General features: G+C 36.3%; 1 protein-coding gene across 4 annotated transcripts; it reads right to left on the reverse strand.

Annotated features, from left to right (window-relative positions):
• Nucleotides 1-1,393: 1,393 nt before the first annotated feature.
• Nucleotides 1,394-21,225, reverse strand: LOC143703026 (poly(rC)-binding protein 3). 4 transcript variants are annotated; one of them, XM_077197113.1, is made up of 14 exons: nt 20,809-21,225; nt 19,089-19,162; nt 18,218-18,338; nt 16,412-16,435; nt 16,230-16,262; nt 14,782-14,898; nt 13,681-13,812; nt 11,489-11,617; nt 11,033-11,122; nt 9,492-9,533; nt 7,866-7,941; nt 6,927-6,979; nt 6,107-6,276; nt 1,394-1,592 (listed from the first exon to the last, which is right to left on the reverse strand). In XM_077197113.1, the coding sequence occupies exons 3-14, from the start codon at nt 18,299-18,301 to the stop codon at nt 1,532-1,534; spliced, it is 1,011 nt and encodes a 336-aa protein (XP_077053228.1). In that variant the 5' UTR covers nt 18,302-18,338; nt 19,089-19,162; nt 20,809-21,225; the 3' UTR covers nt 1,394-1,531. The 4 variants fall into 4 exon arrangements, with proteins under 4 accessions (XP_077053228.1, XP_077053227.1, XP_077053226.1 ...); XM_077197112.1 differs by lacking the exon at nt 1,394-1,592 and adding an exon at nt 3,813-4,299 and having other exon boundaries at nt 20,875-20,995; XM_077197111.1 differs by lacking the exon at nt 1,394-1,592 and adding an exon at nt 3,814-4,299 and having other exon boundaries at nt 20,809-20,947.
• Nucleotides 21,226-22,432: the final 1,207 nt, after the last annotated feature.

The following is a 22,432-nucleotide window of genomic DNA, read 5'->3' on the forward strand; positions in this document are numbered from 1 at the left end:
ACACTTCTTTTATTGGTCGGATGAAATATGCTAATTTTTTGTGATAGGAATTTTGGGTTTTCATGAGCTGTATGCCAAAATCATCAGTATTAAAACAATAAAAGACCTGAAATATTTCAGTGGGTGTGCAATGAATTTAAAATATATGAAAGTTTAATTTTTATCATTAAATTATGGAAAATAATGAACTTTATCACAATATGCTAATTTTTTGAGAAGGACCTGTACTCATTGGCTTCATCACTGTCTCCTCTCCACCAGTAAGCTGGTGTGTGGTGGGCGTTCTGGCGCAATATGGCTGCCGTCGCATCATCCAGGTGGATGCTGCACTTTGGTGGTGGTTGATGAGATTCCCCCTTCCATGTAAAGTGCTTTGAGTACCCAGAAAGCGCTATATAAATTTAACAAATTATTATACATTGACAGGTAGAACATCCTATCATTTAGACAAACATTTTTTGATCCCGAGAACACTTCTATTATTGATTGCTATCAAGACAGTTTCAACCAACTGTATAAAGTGTTTATAAAAACATTGCCTACCTTAGCTTTAATATTCATAGAGGCCTTTCTTCAATGGGAGGAAACTGTGTCAAAGAACCATAGAAAGAAGTCTGTCATGAAACATCCAAAACAAAGGTAAAACATATGTCATAATGCATTCATATGTCTTGGGAAATTATTAACGCATGTAATAGGTCATGAGAAAACATGCAGTGTTTTTGATGCATTGTTGGTTCAAGCATTATCACCGGTTCCTATATATGGGCATGATATGTTCTGGGGCTGACTGAGATGAATGGCTTTCAGCCTGTCACAGAGTCTGTTCTCCAGTAAACCAGTGAGTGCGGATGACATTTACAAAACAGCAAACATCCACCAGAAACAAATGGTTGATAAGCAAGACAAAATAAGCTCTCCAAAAGACAAACATGAATCACATACAGGGCATGAAAACAGCTTTCCCCATGAGGGAATGTACTTCCAGGTTCTTAGAGACCAGCTTTCTTTTACCAGAATAACCCTGTTTTAAGCACCGCATGTATTATTGAAAGACTCACGGCAGCAGATATGCATCAGCACCATGAAAACTCTTTTCTTTTACCTTTTAACTTCAATCACAACAGGTCAGGCACTGAAATGCAAGGGAATAGGGAATTAAAAAAGTATAATTTCATTAAAAGTTTTATAAATGCAATGCCAAGGCATTTTCTTTGGAGAAAAGTCATCTTTGGATATACAATTAAACCACAACAGTGTGAGTACTATTAAAAAGCTGTTGTTTAATTAAAGTCAAATGTCAAAAGCACATTGATTTGTCATACTTTAACAGTAAAATGTGTACAGAATTTCAAGCCATCTAAAATCAAACAAAAATACATGTCACATTGAATGGTTGAAACTACAGTTCATCTGTTTAATACATAGTTTTCAAGTTAGAAAACAATTTACATCATGTAGCCAGGATTTCTTGAGTAGTTTCTGGAGTCCATAAGAGTCCACTATGTCTTTAGGGTAATCCAATCAGAGATTAATGTTTAGCTGTAAATGTTGCACTATGTGGTCTCAGACTTGCTATCACTGAGGACAGCCTAGGAGGAAAACACACAATCATACAGAAGAACAGATCAAATTATTGTTAAAAACAGTTGTACTTCTGATAATTAGCCCTGCTGGGCATATTGATCCTATTTCCAGATCACATGTCACAGTTTCGTAGTGTCATTGTTTATCTTAGCTTAGAGACAAATAACACCTTTTAGTAGACATTGCTTTACATTGAACACAAAGTATTGGTTTTATTAGGGCTTTTCAAACTGGTATCCTGAGCACAGGGAGTTGCAAGGGAGTTCTATAGGGATTCAAAGAAACTTAGAGAGAATTTTTTTAATATAAACTACTGCCAAATGTTTGGGGGGGGGGGGGGGGGGGGGGGGGATCTTACGATTTTGAAAGAAGTCTCTTATGCTTATCCAGGCTGCATTAATTTGATCAAAAATACAGTAAAGGCAGTGATACTGTGAAATATTACAAATTTTAAATACATTTTTCTATTTTATTATGTTGTAAAATATAATTTAATGTAATGTTCTGCGCATCGTTAATCCAGTCTTCAGGGTCACATTATCGTTCAGAAATAATTCTAATATGCTGATTTGCTGCTCAAGAAACATGTCTTATTAGTTTTGATAACAGTTGTGCTGCTTAATACTTTTGTGGAGTAATCAGTATTCTTTGATGACAGCATTTATTTGAAATGGAAATCTTTTGTAATATTATAAAGTCTTTAGTGTCACTTTTGATCAATTTAATGAATCCTTGCTGAATAAAAGTATTAATTTTTTAATACTTTAAAAAAAAGTAAAAAATTAAATAAAAAAAAGCATACTGACCCCAAATGTTTGAACAGTTAGTTACTGTCAACATGCACATGTCATAAGTAAGATGTTAAATTTTTTAATGGCCCTTATTAGACTTATAAAACTGCTTTGCAACAATAATCATTGTGAAAATCACTATCAGTAACTTAAATTAAATTATTCCTCATGTTTACACATCTAAGTAGTTATTCGCCGTGAACCTTTTCCATGTGAATATTTTCCAGATATTATTTTAAATTGTTTGTTTTGTCGTTAATACAGTGGCAATATAAAAAAACAATTATTTAATTTTGAAAACAATATATCACATTTTTTCCCACACAGTATAAATAGGTTTTAATACATGGAAATATAGAGCTGCTAAATATATTAATTCAATCATATCAGGGGTTCCATGGTATTAAAAGTTCGTCATCACAGGGCCCAGGATATTCCCCCCTCTGACGCCCTGCTGTGCCTTTGTTTTACTGTAATTTTCTCTGCAGTGTTAATAAAAAGGGTTTTTACAAAAAAGTATATTGACGTATGTTCTGACAATGTTATAGTAGGTTAAAGTCAGAATAACATCATCAGTATGAGAGGCAGAGCATCACACCCTCTTTTAAATTACTTTTTATATTGCATTGCGATACAATAACAATGATGACAGGCATTCTAATCAGCACATTTAAGATCCCTTTAAGATGTATTTATGTAGGAAACACACACTCACAACACCTTGAGCTGCATAGTACCAATAAATCAAGTTCCTGTTGGCTTTGGCTTTTCTTAAAAAAACAAAAAACAGGAGCAGTGTCAGATAAATTATGGAGCGAGATGGATATCTCAAAAACTTCAGAATGAAACGGCAAACAAAATGGAAGACAATATAAGGAGCATTTCATCTTGTTATGCACTCACCATTCCTAGTTTGTGAAATATTGCACAGAGACATTAAAGAGGCTATATTATGCCCTTTTACAAAGTCTTGATTTTGTTTTTGGGGTCTACTAGATTCGGTTTTCATGCTTGAATGTTCAAAAAAGTCATTATTTTTCAAATATTTCACATTGTTACAGCACATTATTTCCCAGTCTTTCAGTAACGCTCTGTTTAGTTACTGTCTCTATGAAGCCCTTCCTTCCGAAAAGCACGATGTGCTCTGATTGGTTGACTGGACCCATCTGTTGCGATTGGTTAACGGCTTTGAGTGTGTTTCAGGAATTGTCACGCCCTTACCATCACCGCGAGTTTCAACACACTACTAACGCAACTCAACCAGGCCTATGGCTTGGGTGAGAATTATTTAAATGGTGAATATTGAGATGTGTTTGCTCCTGGAAGAACGTTGAAAACTACAAAGGAGGCTTTACAGGGAGTTCACAAACAGTGTGCACTGATATGGAGAATAACTCCTTTTGGAGTGACTTTTGCTCAAACATCAACAATACAGACTAAAGAGAGTTGTATGTAAAAAAAAGAAAAGAGGGGGCAGTGAGAGACACTCTCAATCTACTTAATATTAATGAACGAATAACAAACAGATACAACATAACTGGTGAGATAATAGACCATGGCCGCTCAGTACGGGGCAAACTTCTGCCGCTCAGATTTTTTGATGCTGGATGAGGTGGGGATCTTTGCGGTGTAGGGGCTGAGGCCGGCCGGAAGGCCTGCGGAGGCGGCTGCGTGCACTGCCAGCAGGGGGACGCTTTTCATGCCAAACAGGCTGGAAACAGGCAATGCATAGTGGGCACTGGGGAGGGAGGAGATGGACGAGGGGGAGTGGACATTAATAGAGGAGGGAGCAGCCAGCATGGCCATGGAAGAGTGTGTGGAGGTGGAGGAGCTGGACTGGGGGAAGCCCAGGCTGAGGTCGATAGGTGTGCTGGAAGAGGAGGACGATGCAGCCTGGATGCTCAGTTTAGCCATCTCTAAACTGCAGACACACATTCAGATCCAGGCAAACAAGGAGGGACGTGAGGACAAGTGTGTGGTTAATTGAGGGGTTACGGTACACACAAGAGGAGAGAGTGACATGGGAGGTGGGTGAGAGAAATAGAGAAAAGAATAATCAATTTAGGGAATGTTATGTGTTACAAGAAGGAATAATAATAAGGGTTTAACATGCCTGGATGAGAATTAATAAAGGAGTGCCAAATGGGTGAAATGTAACAGACCACATGACTGCTGTCTACAACCTACATATTACACCATACTTTTAAATAGATTGTGGGAATAGAATAGTTCATCCAAAAATTTATGTTTTGTCATTGTGTTTACTCACTCTCATGACTTACTTTCTTCTGTCAAACACAAAAGGAGAAATGTTGTAGAATGTACTGGCTGCTCTTATTTTGACCATATAATGATGCGAATGGGGACTTGGGTTGTCAAGATTCACAATGAAAGGATATACTGCACACTATATTCCAAGTCTTCTGAATCATATAGTTTATGTGAGGAAAATGCCAAAATTTAAGTTGTTATTCTTCTCCCCTGTACCTCTCAAATTAAATATGATGGCAGACGTTACATTTGACATTAATGCATTTGGTCATGAAACACAGTAGAAACCACTGATGCGTTAAAAGCCACACTATTTGATTTTAAAGACAATGATTTAATTTAACTGAATAACGTTTTACTTCACACAGAGCAGTCTAATGGCTTCAGAAGTTTTGGAATATACACTACTATTAAAAAAAAGTTTGGGGTCGGTAAGATTTTTTAAAAATGTTTTTGAAGGAAGTCTCGTATGCTCACCAAGGCTGCATTTATTTGATCAAAGATACAGTAAAAACAGTAATACTATGAAATAATTGTAAAAAATTTGTTTCATTCCTGTGATGCCAAAGCTGAATTTTCAATTAGGTAAACACTTCACAATAGCCCATAGACTCTAACAATGAAAGAGAACCACCAATTGCAAGATAAAACCACTGCTGTAATTAAAAGTGGCAAACGTACTAGTCCTAGTTAACTACTGTATAGGCATTGTGAAAGGTCACATGTGACCGAAACGTTTGCCACATCTTCATTAAAGCAGTCTTTTTATATTGCAATTGGTGGTTCCCCTTCATTGTAAGAGTGTGTGGGTTTTTTTTTTTTTTTGACGTCTCACTAATTGGAGTTTTTGATCTATACATCTCATTTGGACAATTTCTAAGGCACAGTGAGTTCCTGACATTTCTAAAGCTGAATTTTCAGCAGCCATTACTCCAGGCTTCAGTGTCACATGATCTTTCAGAAATCAGTCACTGCTGATTTGCTGCTCAAGAAACATTGCTTCTTTTTATTATCAATGTTAAAAACAGTTGTGCTGCTTAATATTTAGGTGGAAACCATGATACTTTTTTCAGGATTCTTAAATGGATAGAACGTTCAAAAGAACTAGAAATGTTTGTAACATTATAAATGTATTTACTGCCACTTTTGGTCAATGTAATGCATCCTTGCTGAAAAGAATTAATTTCTTTCAGAAAACATATTTGAACGGTGTAGTTCATAAGTTATATTATGACCTGTTGTTTTTTTTGTGTGTCTTTTTTTGTGTTTGTTAGACATGATCGTTCTGAACTGTCACAGTATGGAAAAGTGAAGATTCTTCAATAATTCTTTTGTGTTCCACAGAAGAAGAAAAAAAACAGCATACGAATTTGAAATGAAACGAGGGTGAGTAAATGATAACAGAATTTCATTTTGACTGAGCTATCCGTTAAAAATGTGCGAGGGAAAGGTCTCACCTTGCACTGATGAGGTACTGAGCCACGCTGATGTTGGCTGGGGAGCCTGTGATGGTGACGTGGCGCACTGCCGAACCGTCTGTGGCTCCGGCAATTTTGATCTGGGCACCAGACATCTGGCGAATCTCATTGATCTTACTGCCCTGTCTGCCAATGATGCAGCCTATGAGCTGAGAGACAGACGGGTGAGGGGCAAACAACATCTGGACATTAAAAGACTGGAGGCTGATATTGTACCTTTAGGACATGGAAATTGTTTCCCCCAAAAAATCCCCATTTGAAAACCTAAGATTCACTTACAACTGAATGAATGTCTTTGCAATAAAAATAAAATATCAAACCTAGTGGCTTGTATTTTAAAGTAAGATATGTAGGCAAGCAGACTTTTCAAGCAAAACACACCAAAAAGGTGTCAAGGGAAATATTTTAGTACAGTAAAATAATTTTTTTTAAAAATATCAAATAAATGCAGCCCTGGTGAGCATGAGATACTTCTTTCAAAAACATTAATAAATCTTTAAAATTGTATTATTAATATTAAAAACTATTTTTAAAAAATAATAACATAAATACCCTTGATTAGGAGCACCTGGTTAAAAGTAATTGCAAATATGGCATAATTTATAATTCTAATGTATTAATAATTTGCACATATATTTTAGACAATGCAATGATATTCAAACAATTGAAGTGTGACTCAAGTGTCCAAATACTTTTTGGGGCCACTGTACACAACGATAACTGCAACATGAACTGCAACAAACATTATGTCTCAAGCTAAGTGTATTATTTGATCCTAAATCTGTATCACATAACTTACATCATTAGGTATGCTCAGCTCATGAGAAGTGGTTGCAAAGGAGGCCTCCAGACCTATGCAGGGAAATGGGAAGGTAAGCAAAAGACAACCTAATGGCTGACAAAAAATTTGATTTAGAAACATTTTAACATTGCTACACTGCCACTGAGCCTGCTCAAATAAAATCGAAAAATATCACATTAAAATTACACAATGTATAAAAGCATTAATGCTGCTTCGGTACATGAGTCATGAATGAATTTCTGGTAAATTTGTGCTTGCCTGGGATTCAAAAACACCCATAAAAGCTTTTCCAGATAGCGCATATTATCGGAAACGTCTATGGAGAGGCCGTCTCTCTTCAACTCCATATTTCCATAGTAGTAATTATGGGCTGGCACTTGCAATGTGTGGACTCTGTTTGTCATGATAAATGTGGGCTGCTGTGAGAGTGGGCTTCAGGTTTGCTTAGGAAAATGCTGGCGGTTTGAACAGGTCAGGGTTATTGTGGAGGTATGGAGTGAGATGAGGGGGGAAGAATGTTAAATGTTCATGATGAGTTCACATATAAGGAGAAAGAGGGGTGACACATATGCATCACATAGCCGTCATGATGCTGTCGTTATGGTGGCATGACACATTTGTAGATTCCTTTGACAGCTCAAAGCAGCCATCAATGGCTGGCATCCGCACACAGACTAACTAGAGCTATCAGGACTGGTTAGTGGTCGTATCATGGCACGGCATGTGCGGCATTGTGCTGGAAGTGTTATGATATTTTTTTGCCTTACCACAAAATGGCTTCGCCCTCATTTTCTTCAGAGTGGAAAAGTAGAACATGCGGTGGTCAGACATGACAGACGAAAGAGCGGAGAGGGAAAGAGACAGATCGAGAGAAAGACAGGCAGAGAGACAGACAAAGGGAGAGACAGACTTCCCTGGGGAGCTTTGGGTACGTACCAGGGAAGGTGGGGTTGCTCTGCCCAAGGGAGGTAAGGGGGATATGCTGCATAGCCAACTGGTGAAGCTTGGTCAACTGCGGGGGCAGGAAGGGAGGTTAGAACTAGCCAATCAAAATGGAATTATTTCAGAGGACACTCACATCTACAGACAGAACAGCACCCATATCAAGTCTCAAAATTGGATTAGTTATCAGGTCCCCCTCTGGACTTACCGTCCACCTCTCCAAATAATGTGATCGAAAAACCTGATTTGCTTCCTGAAGGGAATTCAAGTGTTTGCAAGGTAGGAAAAGGATTGTGTTAAGGTTTGAGGTACGTTTAGGCTCTGTAGTCGTCATGACACGCGTCTGGTTTTCTGCCAGCTGTCTTTGAGAATCAACAGACAATGTGACACCGGCTTTGCAGTTTCGAGGTAGTGTTACATGAGTTACATACATTTAGGACCAATCACAAATCAGATTGCAAAAAGAAGGCCGAACACAATTGGTTATGCAAATATTATGATTACGTCATCACCGTTGGTTGTATTTTTATTGCCAAACAAATCAATGGGACATTTTCAAATTAATATAAAATGTATTAAAAAATTATAATTTTTTTACAAAACTAAAAATATATAATACACCTGAAATGATCTGGAAGTCTGTGTTTAATGTTTTGTGCCTCAGTAAAAATGCCTGCAACTTTACTATATATCACACATTGACCTAATATCTCACAATTGCTACTTTATATCACACTGTGATTATATCTCACAATATGAAATTTTATCTTACAATTGTGACTGTTTTTCATACATGCAACTTTACTGTTTACCTTGCATTGACTTGAAATCGTGCAATTCCATATTTATAATTCACACTGTGATTATATCTTGCAATGTGACTTTATATCTAACAATTGTGACTGTTTTTACACCTGCAACTTTACTTTATCTCTCGCATTTGCACCTGCAGCTTTATATTTCACAAAGTGATTATGTCTCGCAATGTGACTTTATCTTACAATTGCAACTTTTTTTAAATTAACTGCACCTTTACTGTATATCTCGCATTGACTTTAAGTCTCGTAATTGTACCTTTACTGTATGTCACAATTTGACTATATCTCGCAATTGCAACTTGAACTGAGGCTGAAATGTTCTTCCACAGAATGGAGTTTTGTATGGTGAACAGTTTGGCCTGAGATTGCAGAAGTTTACTTCTTAGTTTTAGGGATTTAAAACAAACCCCAACTAGTTAGAAATTAGTAACTGTTTAGGGTTTTATCAATACAGTGCTGCTTTACAACCATTGTAATTATAGCATTCACATGTGAGTGTTTCATTAAACACATATTATTTACTTATGTCTTAACTAAGGATATGAAATAACCAAGGAGTAACCGATTTTAGTTATGCTAGATAAGATGTTAAAGAAAAGGTCATAGACAGCAAGCATCTTCATTCCTTATGCCTCGGATATCCTTGCTCGAAAAAAGGTAGTGGAGACTCCATTGTGACCAGAGGAACAGGGATATTGGCACTTAGGTGTGTGTGAGGAATGCAGTGGTAGAAATTTGGTTGTGTCACGGGTGGGATGTGGCTCAGGAATGATACTGATCAGACAGTGGGACTAACACTCACGTCTTGGGGTGGAATGGCAAACTGTCCTGGAATAGCAAATGTCTGTGAAACAGATAACACGTTTAGGTTAGTGCAAACAATAACAGCTAATTTGCTCCTTGGTCATTAGTCACAGTTGACGTGGACCGCCTGCAGTCTATTTGATGCATATTTCATTTAAAAAATCTAGAAAACCTTTGTGAAAATCAAAAGTGTAAATCAGAATTGAAATAAAATAGTGTTTAAAGGCCAATTCACACTGCGAAGCCAACAGATGCAACAGACACTTTGTCGTTTTTTGTTGGATCAGTGCGTTATTCCTGTCGGCGTCTGTTGGCACTCATTTTTGCCGACCGAACATGTTGAATCGGCATTTGTTGTGAAATGCCTGAGAAGTACTGTAACCTTGTGATTGCCTGTGTTAGTTGGCGCAGTGTGAATTGGCCTTAAAAGATATCACAGGTTGATATTATGAGCACTTTTATAAAATAAATAATTATTGGATTTTCCATGGTTTGCCAGGTTAGTGGCTTCAAATCTTGTTGAGACACTTAGTAGCATGTATACTAGTTATCGCAAGCAAACCTATTTTGCTGTGTAAAATAATCAGTAAGTTTTGCTCATCAAGTCTACACAGGTTTCAGTATAACCATTTGGGGAGACTGCTGATCCATATTTTCACTTTTTTAGATGCCTTTTTATAGTTGTAATAACTAAATTCACCCCTAAAGAATGCATAAAACAAACAGTGGTTGGTTGCTTTGTTCATTTTACAGTGGGCAGCTCTTGGCCAGAATAAGCTCCAAAGTGGACCAGACTTTACACCACAAGTCAAAAACTGTCCATGTGAGACTTCTTTGTCATTGACATATTTAAGAGTGCCAGGTGGAATTATGATTAAACTATGTTAAATTCTTCTTAATGTAACCACAAGGGGGCATCACATGAACATCCCATGCTATCACCAGACATAGCAAAAAAAATAATAAATACAGAACTTAATTGCTTCTTAGCATTTTAATCCTCCAGACAAATGGAGCTTGTAGCTGACGTGATTTTTCATTATACAGACAGCTAGCCTTTGCAATCCTCACCTCAGTCAAACTAAATGTCATGATCACTCAAATGAACAACAGAAGCCCTTTGGATGACATACCAAGAGAAGATGTCAAAAATAAAGGGTCAGAGTTAGTATTTTTCACAAGATCTGAATAGAATAGAATATTGATGAATGAATTGTTGAATTCAGCTATATACAGCTGTGTTTACAATGATTAGTCACAAGCTTACCAATTCAAACACCTACAGATCTGAATTAGTGATAAAAAGTCAGTCTGATCTGCATGTTCAAGAGCCCTTGGAATGGTCCAATGGCCCCATTGGTGACTGTATTACTGATTGCATCTGCGGGTTAGATTTATTCTGCCAGATGATTTCGCAAAATAAGTAGTGTAAATATCCACACTCAGAGTGTCCCACTGGGACTGCAGGGAACTATGGAAACATCACTGCTTGTGAAGTGTTGTTTCGATTCTATGGTTTCTGATGGATGGAGAACTCACCGGCGCAGCATGTGTTTGCGACATCACTGTGTGGCTGCCACCTACAGAGGGTTTAGGTCGATATGGAATGGTGGCTCCTTTAGGTGGCGACTAAATAAGGGAGATAAACAGTCAGGACAAAAGCAAAGATGTTTAAGCAGTATGTTTCTAGCACTCAGTTAAGCCTCACTGGATTTCACTGTTCAAAGCCCAAAGTTAATGCGGGCCAGGGAAAAGTCTGTAAAACAATGGCATCCAAGGTTGGATTCTGGGAACTAATGAAGCAAACAGGAACATTTAGCATGTAGTGCATGCGCTCAAAGCGAATGCAAATGAAGTGTGAAGGTGAAAAAGACCTGGAGAATATCCCCCCCCCCCCCCCCTCTGAAATAACATTTAGGCACAAGGCAAATCATGCATAATAGCACAGATTTTCAATTAAAAGATGGATGCACTTTCACGTGCACGCTCACACACCTCCAGCATGATGGTGCAGATGTGTTTCACACACTGTGTGATGGCTTGGGGGGTTCCTGAGATGGTCACGGCTCTCTCAGTCGAGTCAGGCAGTAGGTCTCCTGCGACCTGGACCTGGGCACCTGTGCTCTGACACACAGCAACACTTCTGGTCAACACATGCTGGACAGGATGATTAAAAAAGCCACAAATGGCATCATTCATATATCTTAAAATAATGACAGTTAAAAGGAGAAGCTCATTATCCGCTCCACATCTGCGGTTCTGGTCACCATTGAAATAAATCTTCCAGTATGTTATCTCTAAGCTTCTGATAAGAAAAAAAAAGTCCATTACGATGTATAAAACAATCAGCCTAGCAACAAAACTATCACTGCAATGATATTAAAGTAACATTACTTTTGAAAATCTTTTGTTATTTTGTCGACTCCATTGAGTTTTGTAATATAAATGGTGTGATTAGTGTGTTCACACTGAAAATTCCAAAAAGAAAAAGTGCACTTTAGATACCTGGAGAATGCATGAATTAACCGGAAAAACAAAGTGTGGCATGTTGGACAGCGAGTCATTTGGGACACAACTACAAGATTGCACCAGTTGGGTTTGTATGAAACGAGAGATGCTGTGCATCCAAAACTGCATTACTAAAGAAGAATGAACTTTGCTACAGTTTGTTCAGTGAACAGTATGTTCCATATACAAGAAATTTCTCAAATAATTACAAAGAAATGGCAAGTAACACATAAATGTTAACCTTTGAAGTAGAAATACTGAAAAAGTATTTTCTAGTAAAATGTACTCCAATAGTCTGTATTATTTTCAACTTCGAAAAATCTTTTTTTACAGTGTATATTGTAACAGTCATTTGACATTGTAAATTTCGACTAAATTTTGTGGGCAAAAAAGGTCCATTGAAGTCACTTTAAAACCAAGAAGCTTTCTTTTGGTAAACGCAGTGAATCCATGTGAATGACTTCAACCCATCGCAAAAAATTTGAGGTGAAAGTTTTTACCTGCATGCGAAATTCACGATCGTAAGGGTTCATATTGAAATTATGTGATTTTGACCATGAAAATTGTGAAAGATTTATGACATACTGTATATTACTAATTCCACATACTGTTTTTCACTATATTTTATATACTAGGCATATTCAAACAGTCCGCAGTGTTATACCAGAGAAAGTAGTGTCAATAATATACAGCATAGACAGCATATACAGCATTTTCATAGACACTTCATACAACCAATTAACCAATCACATTAGATTGTTCCAGAGAATTGTGACGTGGATATTTTTGTAATATGGGATATTGATATGGATGAGAGAATATGGATGAGTAAATTTCTAATTTTGTTCGCTGAGTAGCATTTTAAACTACAGTGTCCATATTACACATATTAAAACAACTGCAATAGGACTAATGATCAATTATCATTTTTCAAAATGTAAGTTCTCAGCATTGAGGAGGTTTACAAATTTTTATTGTTTTCCAAAGCCACTTGCAAAATAAAAGTGGGCTATACAGTCCCTTTTGGTATTACAGCTATTCTCATGTCTAGAACTGACATTGTTATCGTCTGGCCAGTTATTTAGGTCAAGCTATTTGGATACTGTATATAAATGTGAGTCTATTTAGGCCTTGGTGGGCCGTCCTGTCCTAGACATTCATAGCAACTGGAAATAAAAGCAGCCAGTTCACCCCTCACAACCCTCAGCAGTGAGGACAGCTATATTTATTCAATGTGATCCACCAGCCGAATAAAAAAACAAAGCCTTCAAGCAAAAGCCACTGTCCTCATGTCAATTTCAGCAGCTAAATGACAACGAATGGTTGGGCTTGTGAGATGGATCGCTTTGTTTTCCATCAACGAAAGCCATGAATAGATAAGTTTGAGGAAAAGTGAGGGAGTTCAAGAGTTTAGGAAATTACAGCTCAGGGGTGCAGCCGTCTCATAACGTGGATTTAGCGGAAGCCTGAGCCGAGCGGCCCCCTGTGCTCAGGAATAAAAAGTTCTGTCTTGATGAGGACAATCAATCATGCTGATGTTAAGTGTTTCTAGCTGCCGCTGAGGCAACGGAAACTAATTGTTTAACGGATCATTCGGTGCATCATCTGGGAGCTGCTGTGACCTGCATTACAAACCCTGTGCCTTTGCAAACAATTAAACTTCTACCTAGAATATCTACCTCTCTGATCTCTCTGATCTTCGAGCCTCCTTTGCCAATGAGTGAACCGCACTGACTGGCAGGGAAGACGAGACGCAGTGTCACAGGAGGCCTGCTTGTCACGGTGCTGTTTATCATGGATGCCAGGATATCCTGAAAGAGATGCATATATATCAGAAAGTAGCGTCATTCAGCTCCTTTCAAGTCATTGTGTCCTTTTTTAATAAAAACAAGTTTATAAGCCAATTTTCAGGGATACGTGCGGACAGTGTTTGAAATGAAAGCGTTACACACAAAGTATTGACAGGATTTTACAAGATTCGTTTTTTTTACAATAAAATACTGCATTTAGATGTTTACTGGGAGATCAATGCATTTGCTGTGCTGTAGCAATGTAAAAAATAACCATATCGAGCTGCATTGTGGGACAAAAGCGTAAATAGTTGTAAGTCAGTATTACACTAATTAGTGTTCCCCTTGGCTGGGACCTAATTGACTTTTAATTCATTTAATTAAAAGCCTGTGTAATAGTGTTACAGAACACAATTGGTTGCTCTGTGCAACATGGAGAAAATAAAGCAAGTGACTGACTCATAATTTCAGATCGTATCTTGCCAACTTCAACATTGTAAGTTATAGAAATAATAATTATGTTTACAATTAAGGCAGGAGGAGTTACTACTACTCTCTGCATTTAAAACTCATTAACAATCAATCAACAAATATAATCATCAAAATAAGCATAAGTAAAATAAGCAAGAACAACAGCATAATAAACCATCAAATAGTACCAAAAAGGCAACCGCATAATTTATGCATTGAATGCAGGCATATTACTATGAAAATCACACTATTAAATTTAGAATCTAAATATCAAGTTCACTGTAATTCTGACACAGACAATTGTGATTCAATCGCATAATATTTCTATATCATTCACTTTACACAGTAATCATTTAACTGTAACAATTGTACAACTACTTCTGTAAAATTATGGGAAAGTATAGTAAATAGTAGCTAGGAACTGTAAGCCCACATAGATATTTTTACACTATACTAAAATCTAAATCTAAATCACCCATGGCAATATTGGCTCATTACAGCTGGAATAAATCCGCTTACCTCCTCAAACTTCTCTGCAATCATGGCGAAGGCTTTGAAGATGACCTCAGACGGTCCAGTGATGGTCACAATGCGCTCTGGACTGGAACCGTCAGATATATTAATCCGGGCTCCACTCTGAATCCACAGAGAAAAGCAGAGTTTCTGTGCTGCATCACATTTAATTGATCAATCTGGCCTCTGGTCTGACAATTGGACCCTCTCCCAGTTAAATACCACATCAGGCAGATAATAAGATGAGTTTGCTCAAACTGAAAATGATCCCATTTTTCTGCCGTCTAGTTTTTGAAATACATGTGGCCACCCATATTAGTTACTTATACAGCTATTTTAGCTTAGTTCTTTATACAGCTATTCAGCATTAATGGTGTGTACTGCATGTAACTGCAAAGCAATAGTCCATAGGCAGTGCTGGGTAGATTACTTTCAAATTGTAGTTCATTAGTGATTCAAAATTACATGACCAAATAGTAGTTAGTAAAGTAATCCATTACATTACTCATTTTAGGTAATGTAATCTAAGTACTTTTGGATTACTTTTACTTTACTTTTGACTTAACTCATTTATCATAGTGAATAGAATAGGATAATATGTGCCATATTGATATAAAAATATGAAGAAAAAGAAAATATAATCCGTTCTTTATCAACAACATGAAGTGCATTAAACATTACATTATGTCAGGGCTTCCCAGACTGGGGTTTGTGAAGGAATTGCAGGGGGTTCCTGAATTGAATGAAAAGCTAATAGTTCAATAAATCATAAAAATGTAAAATTAAAATAAATAATTAATAAAATAATCATAATTATGTTAACAATGTGTTTGAAAGAAAAATGCATTCCAAAGTCATGGCAATACATGGTTAATGACTTGCTGAGTAATAATTAAAATGATAATTAATGTATTTGTCAGGAGTTGATTTGATATGCAATGTCGATATGCTTTGTGGCCTCTCAATTTTCTGTGTAATTATAGCCACCTGACTAGTGGCTGGTCTGTCTGTGCAATTACACAAAACTAGAAGACTTTCTGAAAGTATGTTATTTTTTAGAAAGGACCATTTAAAACATAAGAAGATAAATTATGAATGGAGAATCAATATTATGAATGATTTACTGCCATTGTGTGAATATGTAATTATGTAATCACTGCCATTGTGTGAATAATACGTAATTATGTAATCAATAAAAAGTAACTAGTCTGATTATGAGTATTATAATCTAATTATAAGTACTAAATAATTATAGTGTAGTAATAATAGTCATTTTTGATACAATCTGATTGTGAAATCTATATTATATGTAACAAGTTACTACCCAGCACTCTAGGTAATAAGAAAAACATCAGTTTTAAAAATATGTAAAATATAAAATTATGTTTTGATATTCAAGAATAAATTAAAAAAGATTAGTCTTATTCAATCATGAAGGTCAATGTAGCACTTACCTCCTCTCTCATTTTTTTGACAGTCTCTCCTTTCTAAAAACCAAACAAGGGGAAAATGAACATTTTAAAAGACTATCTGAATATAAAACAAATGAATTTTGTCAGAATGTGTATACTAAGATTAGATTGTAAGCCATATTAAACACAATAAGAACAGTGTTTTGAGACTGAAAATTGTTTACCTTTCCAATGATACTTCCAACTTCCTAGAAAAACACACAAAACAAACAAACAAAAAACGTGGTTAATCTAAATGATTGCATGGTAAACGGTACTGGATTATGGTGTTTCATCTAAAGGGTTTTAATATTCTACACTATATATACTATCAAAAGTTTGGAAAAAATAAGATTTTTTAATGTTTTTGAAATAAATTATGCTCACCAAGGATGCATATACTGATAAAAGAAAATACAGTAAAAACAGTAATATTGTAAACTGTAATTACAATTTAACTGTTTTCTATTTTAATATATTTTAAAATGTGATTTATTCCTATGATGGCAAAGCTGAATTTTTAGCATCATTACTCCAGTCTTCAGTGTCACATGATCCTTTCAGAAATGTGTCGCTCAAGAAACATTTCTTATCATTATCAACGATGAAAACAGTTAATATTTACCTAATCTTTTTTTGTGGAAACTGATAATTTTTTCAGGATTCTTTGAAAGTTCAAAAGAACAGTATCTTTTGTAGCAGTATTTTGTAACATTATAAATGTCTTTACTGTCACTTTTGATCAATTTAATGCGTGTCACGACTGGGCTGAGGAAGATTACGGGCAGCAGATCTAAATGCAGCGTAACTTTATTAAATAAAACAAAAGATTAGACCAGATTAGATTAGAGAACACGAAGAGTAAATGTAACAGTGTGCTCTGGCATTTGCGCACAAAGGTCCCTTATATACGGAACAGTTTAATAATCTTCAGCAAAACAGAGCGAAAATTAAACAAATATTAAATTACTACAGTAGTAATTTTTCACTGGAAATGAAATCAGAAGTGGAAAATGTTGGTCAAAAACATTAATTTACACACAAACTGACCAGCAACAGCAACTTTCAGATGCCATCTTTCTTTTTCTAGCTGAACTGTCACAGAATGAAAAGCACAGGATTGTGGGATATCAAAGGCAGTGAAGGATACATCTATCCTGCCTTCAAATATCCATCAGATGACGGTACAGTATCTCAGGAGTAAGGAAGTTAGGCTAACATTGGATTCAGATGTGCCTTAATGCCTTCCTACCTTCGAATGCATCCTCCGAAGGCAGCATTTTTAAGTTTATACTGAATCTATACTGACACAGGTGTGTGTAATCAATGAATGAGCAACCATGACAACCAAAGAAACATAAGAAAGGAAACACAGGAAATGACGATAGCAAACTAAAAGACCTTGAAACTGAAACAGATAATACAACAGATCGTGACAACGTCCTTGCTGAATAAAAATATTAATTTCTTTTAAAAAAAACTTTCTTACCGCAAATTTTTGAATGGAATTAAGGAATATCAAAATATTAATCAGCAAAAACTCTTTTCAACATTGATGATAATAAGAAACATTTCTTGAGCACTACTGACAATTCAATGAAATAGAATAAAGTTATATGAAATTGTCATAAAAAATTCACAATATTACTGTTTTGCTGAATTTTTGAAGACTTCTTTGAAAAGCATTCAAAAATAGCAATTATTCTAAACCTTTAACAAGTAATGCAGATAAGTAGAGATGTTCATAAGCAGGAAGATTGTGACTTAATTTCTTTTCATAAGAAAAGATGATTGCATTAATGCCACTTTATGCTGCCAATACTATTTCTGAATATGTCATCTAAAATAACATTTTAGAATCAATTATATTGACGATCAGTAATCTAAAATGTCACCTATACAATTATAAATCTTTTTCAGGTACTGTATTTATTGCTTGACTGGATGGAAGCTGAAAGTACAGCTCTGTGAGGATTGGAGATGTGTCTTACCTTCCCATGCATTAGCAGGCGGATGGTGAGGGTGACATTTAGCCCCCCCTCCGATACTCCTCCCTCCTTCTCATTCATATTCATTCTTCTCTTGGGTCTAGAAGCTTCAAACAGACTGTCTCTGTGCACACAAACAGACAAATTTACCCATTCAGTCAGAGCAGATATGAAATGAATTTCAGTGCGCAAACATTTCAGCCATGAAAACTCATAATTCTCTCCCATTACCCCTCTCAGATCTAAATGTCGCTTCAGTCGTGTGTTGTTTTTGTTTAGCTGTATACCTGTTGCTGTGCTCTGACATTAATTGGGTGTTATTTCCCTTTTGGACTCGGGTGGGCGAGGACCTGCCTCTAACGTCTCTAATGGTTCTGCTTTAATAAAAGTGGTGTGACCATGTTTGATAAGACTCAAAAGAGCCACTTGTGTCTTTCTAGGCCCGTGGATCAAGTGACGTTTGTGTGACCATGTCTAACAAGGCCCATTAATTCATCAGTGAGGGAACACAAAGTTGTCTGTTCCCAAATTTCGCACATCTCCGCAATGGCGAGCACTTTATAACAGAGCTTATTACCATCTACATCCAAATTGAAGCCATTCTAATCCAGTTGAGATCACAGACAACATTCATGGGTGAAAATAAAAAAGGAGTCAGCATTAGATCAGAGGAAGTGTTAGTGGATTGTTTTAAATTTCCCTTTAATAAGGCCTTATTCATTCCTTATATTCCTCTAATGAGGCCCTGCAGCTATGACTAATAAATGAATGCATTTTCTTTATTTATCAGATCTATTATTCCAATTGAGTCCCAATGTTTTCGTTTGTTAGCCCTCTTTGAAAACTACTGCTTTTGAAATGTTTTCAGACTTACATAAGCTGTTAAATGGAACGTGGTCCCTCTTTCCATGACACTCCAGCAGCTTTTGCTAAAGAGATGTTGAACAGCTGAATAGATTAAAAGAGAAAGAAATGTTATATGTAAAGATTTATATTGTTGGAAATGATTTCCATTTTGAATGAACGCTGTTCTTTTTCAGTTTTTATTCATCAATGAATACTGAAAAAGTATCACCGGTTCCAAAAAAATGTTAAGCAAGCACAACTGTTTCCTACATTTATAATAACTGAGCATCAAATCAGCATATTAGAATGATTTCTGAAGAATCATGTGACACCGAAGACTGGGTAATGCCTGACGAAAATTCCGGTTTGCATCACAGAAATAAATTACATTTTAAAATATACTAATATAGAAAACCATTATTTCACAATATTACTGTTTTTGATATTTTGATATATATAATTGGTTTTTTTTACTTCTGCGAAATATCAAAACCAATAAATGGATTATTTTGTTAAATTATGGTTATGTAAGTATTCTTTTTATTGATATTTTATCTATAGTTTTATAGTTATAAATTCAGCATGCTTAAAATATGTCTGAATTTAATAATACACTTTTTAAAAAGCCGGTTCTTTTGTGTGGCTAATAGTTCTGTGTGGTTTCATCAGGTAAATGCATAAAACACACTGCTACCATCCTTTCTAATCCTCTAGGCCCGGATTTGTTTGGCTAATGCTAAATCCCATTTGACCCATTTCTGTCTTTCCAAAGCTTGTCAACAGGCATCTGAAAACATTCTGCCATCATATAGCATAGCCCTAATAAGCCCGAACATAGATATCACACACTCTGTTTTTCACATGTCAAATGTGTTTATGAATCAGGAATTAAAATAATTTGTGCCACTGGCATTGAAATGTTGATTTACAAAGAAAATGTTGGGAAATTGGTGACTCGGATTAGTGTTCAAAAAAGAGCAGTCTGTTTTAAATACGTAATTCCAATTGCTAAGCCTTTATTGTTTTGGACAGTGTTTTATGTTATATTAAACAATATTGTGAATTCAGTACATCACATTTAACGTCAAATTAAGTGTACGTTTACAACAATGTACTAAAACGGATACGTTTTTCCTTTGACTTTTTACGTACAGACGACAATGTTGTTAAAAAATCCCTGTTTACATTGATACACAAAAACGACTAAAACACGGAAACGATAACGTTGTTGATTTAAAACAAATTGCACTTTGAAACCCGTTTTCAAAAGTTCACATTTTCAGGCCCCCGAAATGCCATTGTCATGTAAATTACCAACTAAAACGCATTAAAAAGTTTAGTGTAAACGGACACTAAATTTTATTTTAAAAAAATCATCTTTAACTAAATCTATCGATGAATATGTCAATTCAACAACAATAATATGTTATATTACTGCCCAAATTTAGAACAATATTTTGGGAAAATTATGTTTGTATTTATTAACATTAAAATAATTTATAAATAGTGTTATGTTATATTATATTATATGAAAAACAACGCGGCGTTAGGCTATAGAATATCGTTTAATGTGTATATATAGACAAAATATACATAAAGTACATGAAAGATACAAACAACAGTTTTCCCTTAGTCAAAGATGAAACAATAACACTATTGTTGCCAGAAAAGCATTAACACGCCTATTTGTTTCTTTTGGAAGTCCCTGCGCGTGATGAGCAGCTTTGGGTTGAAGTTAGCAAACTGACCTGAAAAGTGATGGAGGTTGAGACCGTGCGAAGATGCCAGTTACGCTCTTCACCAGCACTTCTTACCCTGTCAATCCAGGATGAGTTAACGTTTGCGGATCCAGAGTGTGTATGATTCCCTGAGTACGGAGTTGCCCTCCTTTGTTGTCAGTTGTATTCAGAGAATGGACAGATGGCCTTCTGCCCGTACCTCTGGTCGACTGAGACTAGCTTTACTGTTTTTTTCCCCCCTCTGGCTTAGCCTCTGATAAGCTTTTAGACCAGGCTACGTGAGCCCAGAGACTCTTTCAGTACTTAATACTTGCGTAGTTGATGCCACAGCACCTTCATCCCGAGAATGAATGGTCCCTGTAGTATTAAGGAATCCCAAGAAGAACAGAAGGCAACAGGTTTTCCATACTTTGGTACAGCTGCAATACAGACAGCTGACCTCGTCAGGGAAAATATTCATAGGAAAAAGACAGTAATGTCTAATTGTGTGTCCCAAGAGACTCATCTTGAAATTCGTTGTCCATTTTGGTAAGACAATATGCATGGACAATGAAATTTGAAGAAAACAGAGAAAGAAGAATATGCCCAAAATGCTTTGCCGATACCCCCAATCAGCATAAGCATCTCCAAATTGACTGTGTCACATCATTATGGACAGAAAGACACAAAGTCTCTGTGGCCGGATTCCCATCCCCCACACCAAGCATCTACTCCTGCTAATGAGGCCAAAGTCCTGTGAAAACAATGTGGGCCTTTAACAGAAAAAGATGCACTCTGCTTGGCAACAGAATTTCAAAGTGAATGAATTAGTGGAGCAGAAGTGGCATATTTAATCACTGCCTGCTGTCTGGGATGGAGATGAACAATGGTCTCTGTGGATCTCCATTCCCTCTCTGCATATGTGTTGATAAATAGTGTAAAATCAAGTTCTAAAACTATGTTACATGAGTGTGTTGTTATCATTAAAGGGATCAGGAACTTTAATTTTAAAAATTATGTTAATATGTTCCTTGAGGTTCTTTTATAATGTTAATAAAAAAATATTTTGCGAAAAAAACAACCCAAATATACATTTTCAACCTTCTTTCTGACCATCTGTCTGAAAAGATAAGTTTTTAAGCGGAATGGCTCCTTAGGCTTGTCAGTAAATGGCCACTGTTATGATTGGCTAACATCATAGGAAACAGTATCAACGCCCACTCACTATTGCACGTGAGTGTTTTGAAAACATTATTCATATAAAACCATCATTTACAGACATTATGAAATCATTTACTTACGGTTTTTGATGCAGCTGCTGTCAGATCCAATACAGTTGGCTGCTTCATCTTTCAAATAAAGTTTCTTAGCGAACTCTCCTCATTTACAAAACAAAATGCTCCGAACAAACATGTAATCCTCTGACGCGAACCGGGACACCATTAAATTAAACCATCCACTGTGGTCCCCATCTCTGGGAACCTTCTGAAGTCTGTACAGAGATGGACGCGTCAAAGCGAACGTTCTTTCGCTCTTCCATTTGTCCTGATGTCGAGAGACACCAGTGCATGAAGTATGTCAGAAGCTGATGGCGCATCTGTATACTGTATCCCTGTAGACAGCGGCAGTCATTATAATGGGTTCTATTTGCTTT

The sequence above is a fragment of the Siphateles boraxobius genome, unplaced genomic scaffold (assembly GCF_051911475.1).
Source record: "Siphateles boraxobius isolate OS27281-9 unplaced genomic scaffold, OSU_SipBor_1 37, whole genome shotgun sequence".
Taxonomy (NCBI): Eukaryota; Metazoa; Chordata; class Actinopteri; order Cypriniformes; family Leuciscidae; genus Siphateles; species Siphateles boraxobius.

Excerpts from the sequence above, each read along its gene's own strand:
- LOC143703026 (XM_077197112.1), bottom strand. The coding sequence starts at position 18,301 with ATGAATATGAATGAGAAGGAGGGAGGAGTATCGGAGGGGGGGCTAAAT. Across the intron at positions 9,534-11,032 it reads CGCAAACACATGCTGCGCCG|ACATTTGCTATTCCAGGACA; the intron begins GTGAGTTCTCCA and ends TCTGTTTCACAG. Across the intron at positions 4,300-6,106 it reads CAGTACCTCATCAGTGCAAG|TTTAGAGATGGCTAAACTGA; the intron begins GTGAGACCTTTC and ends GTGTGTCTGCAG.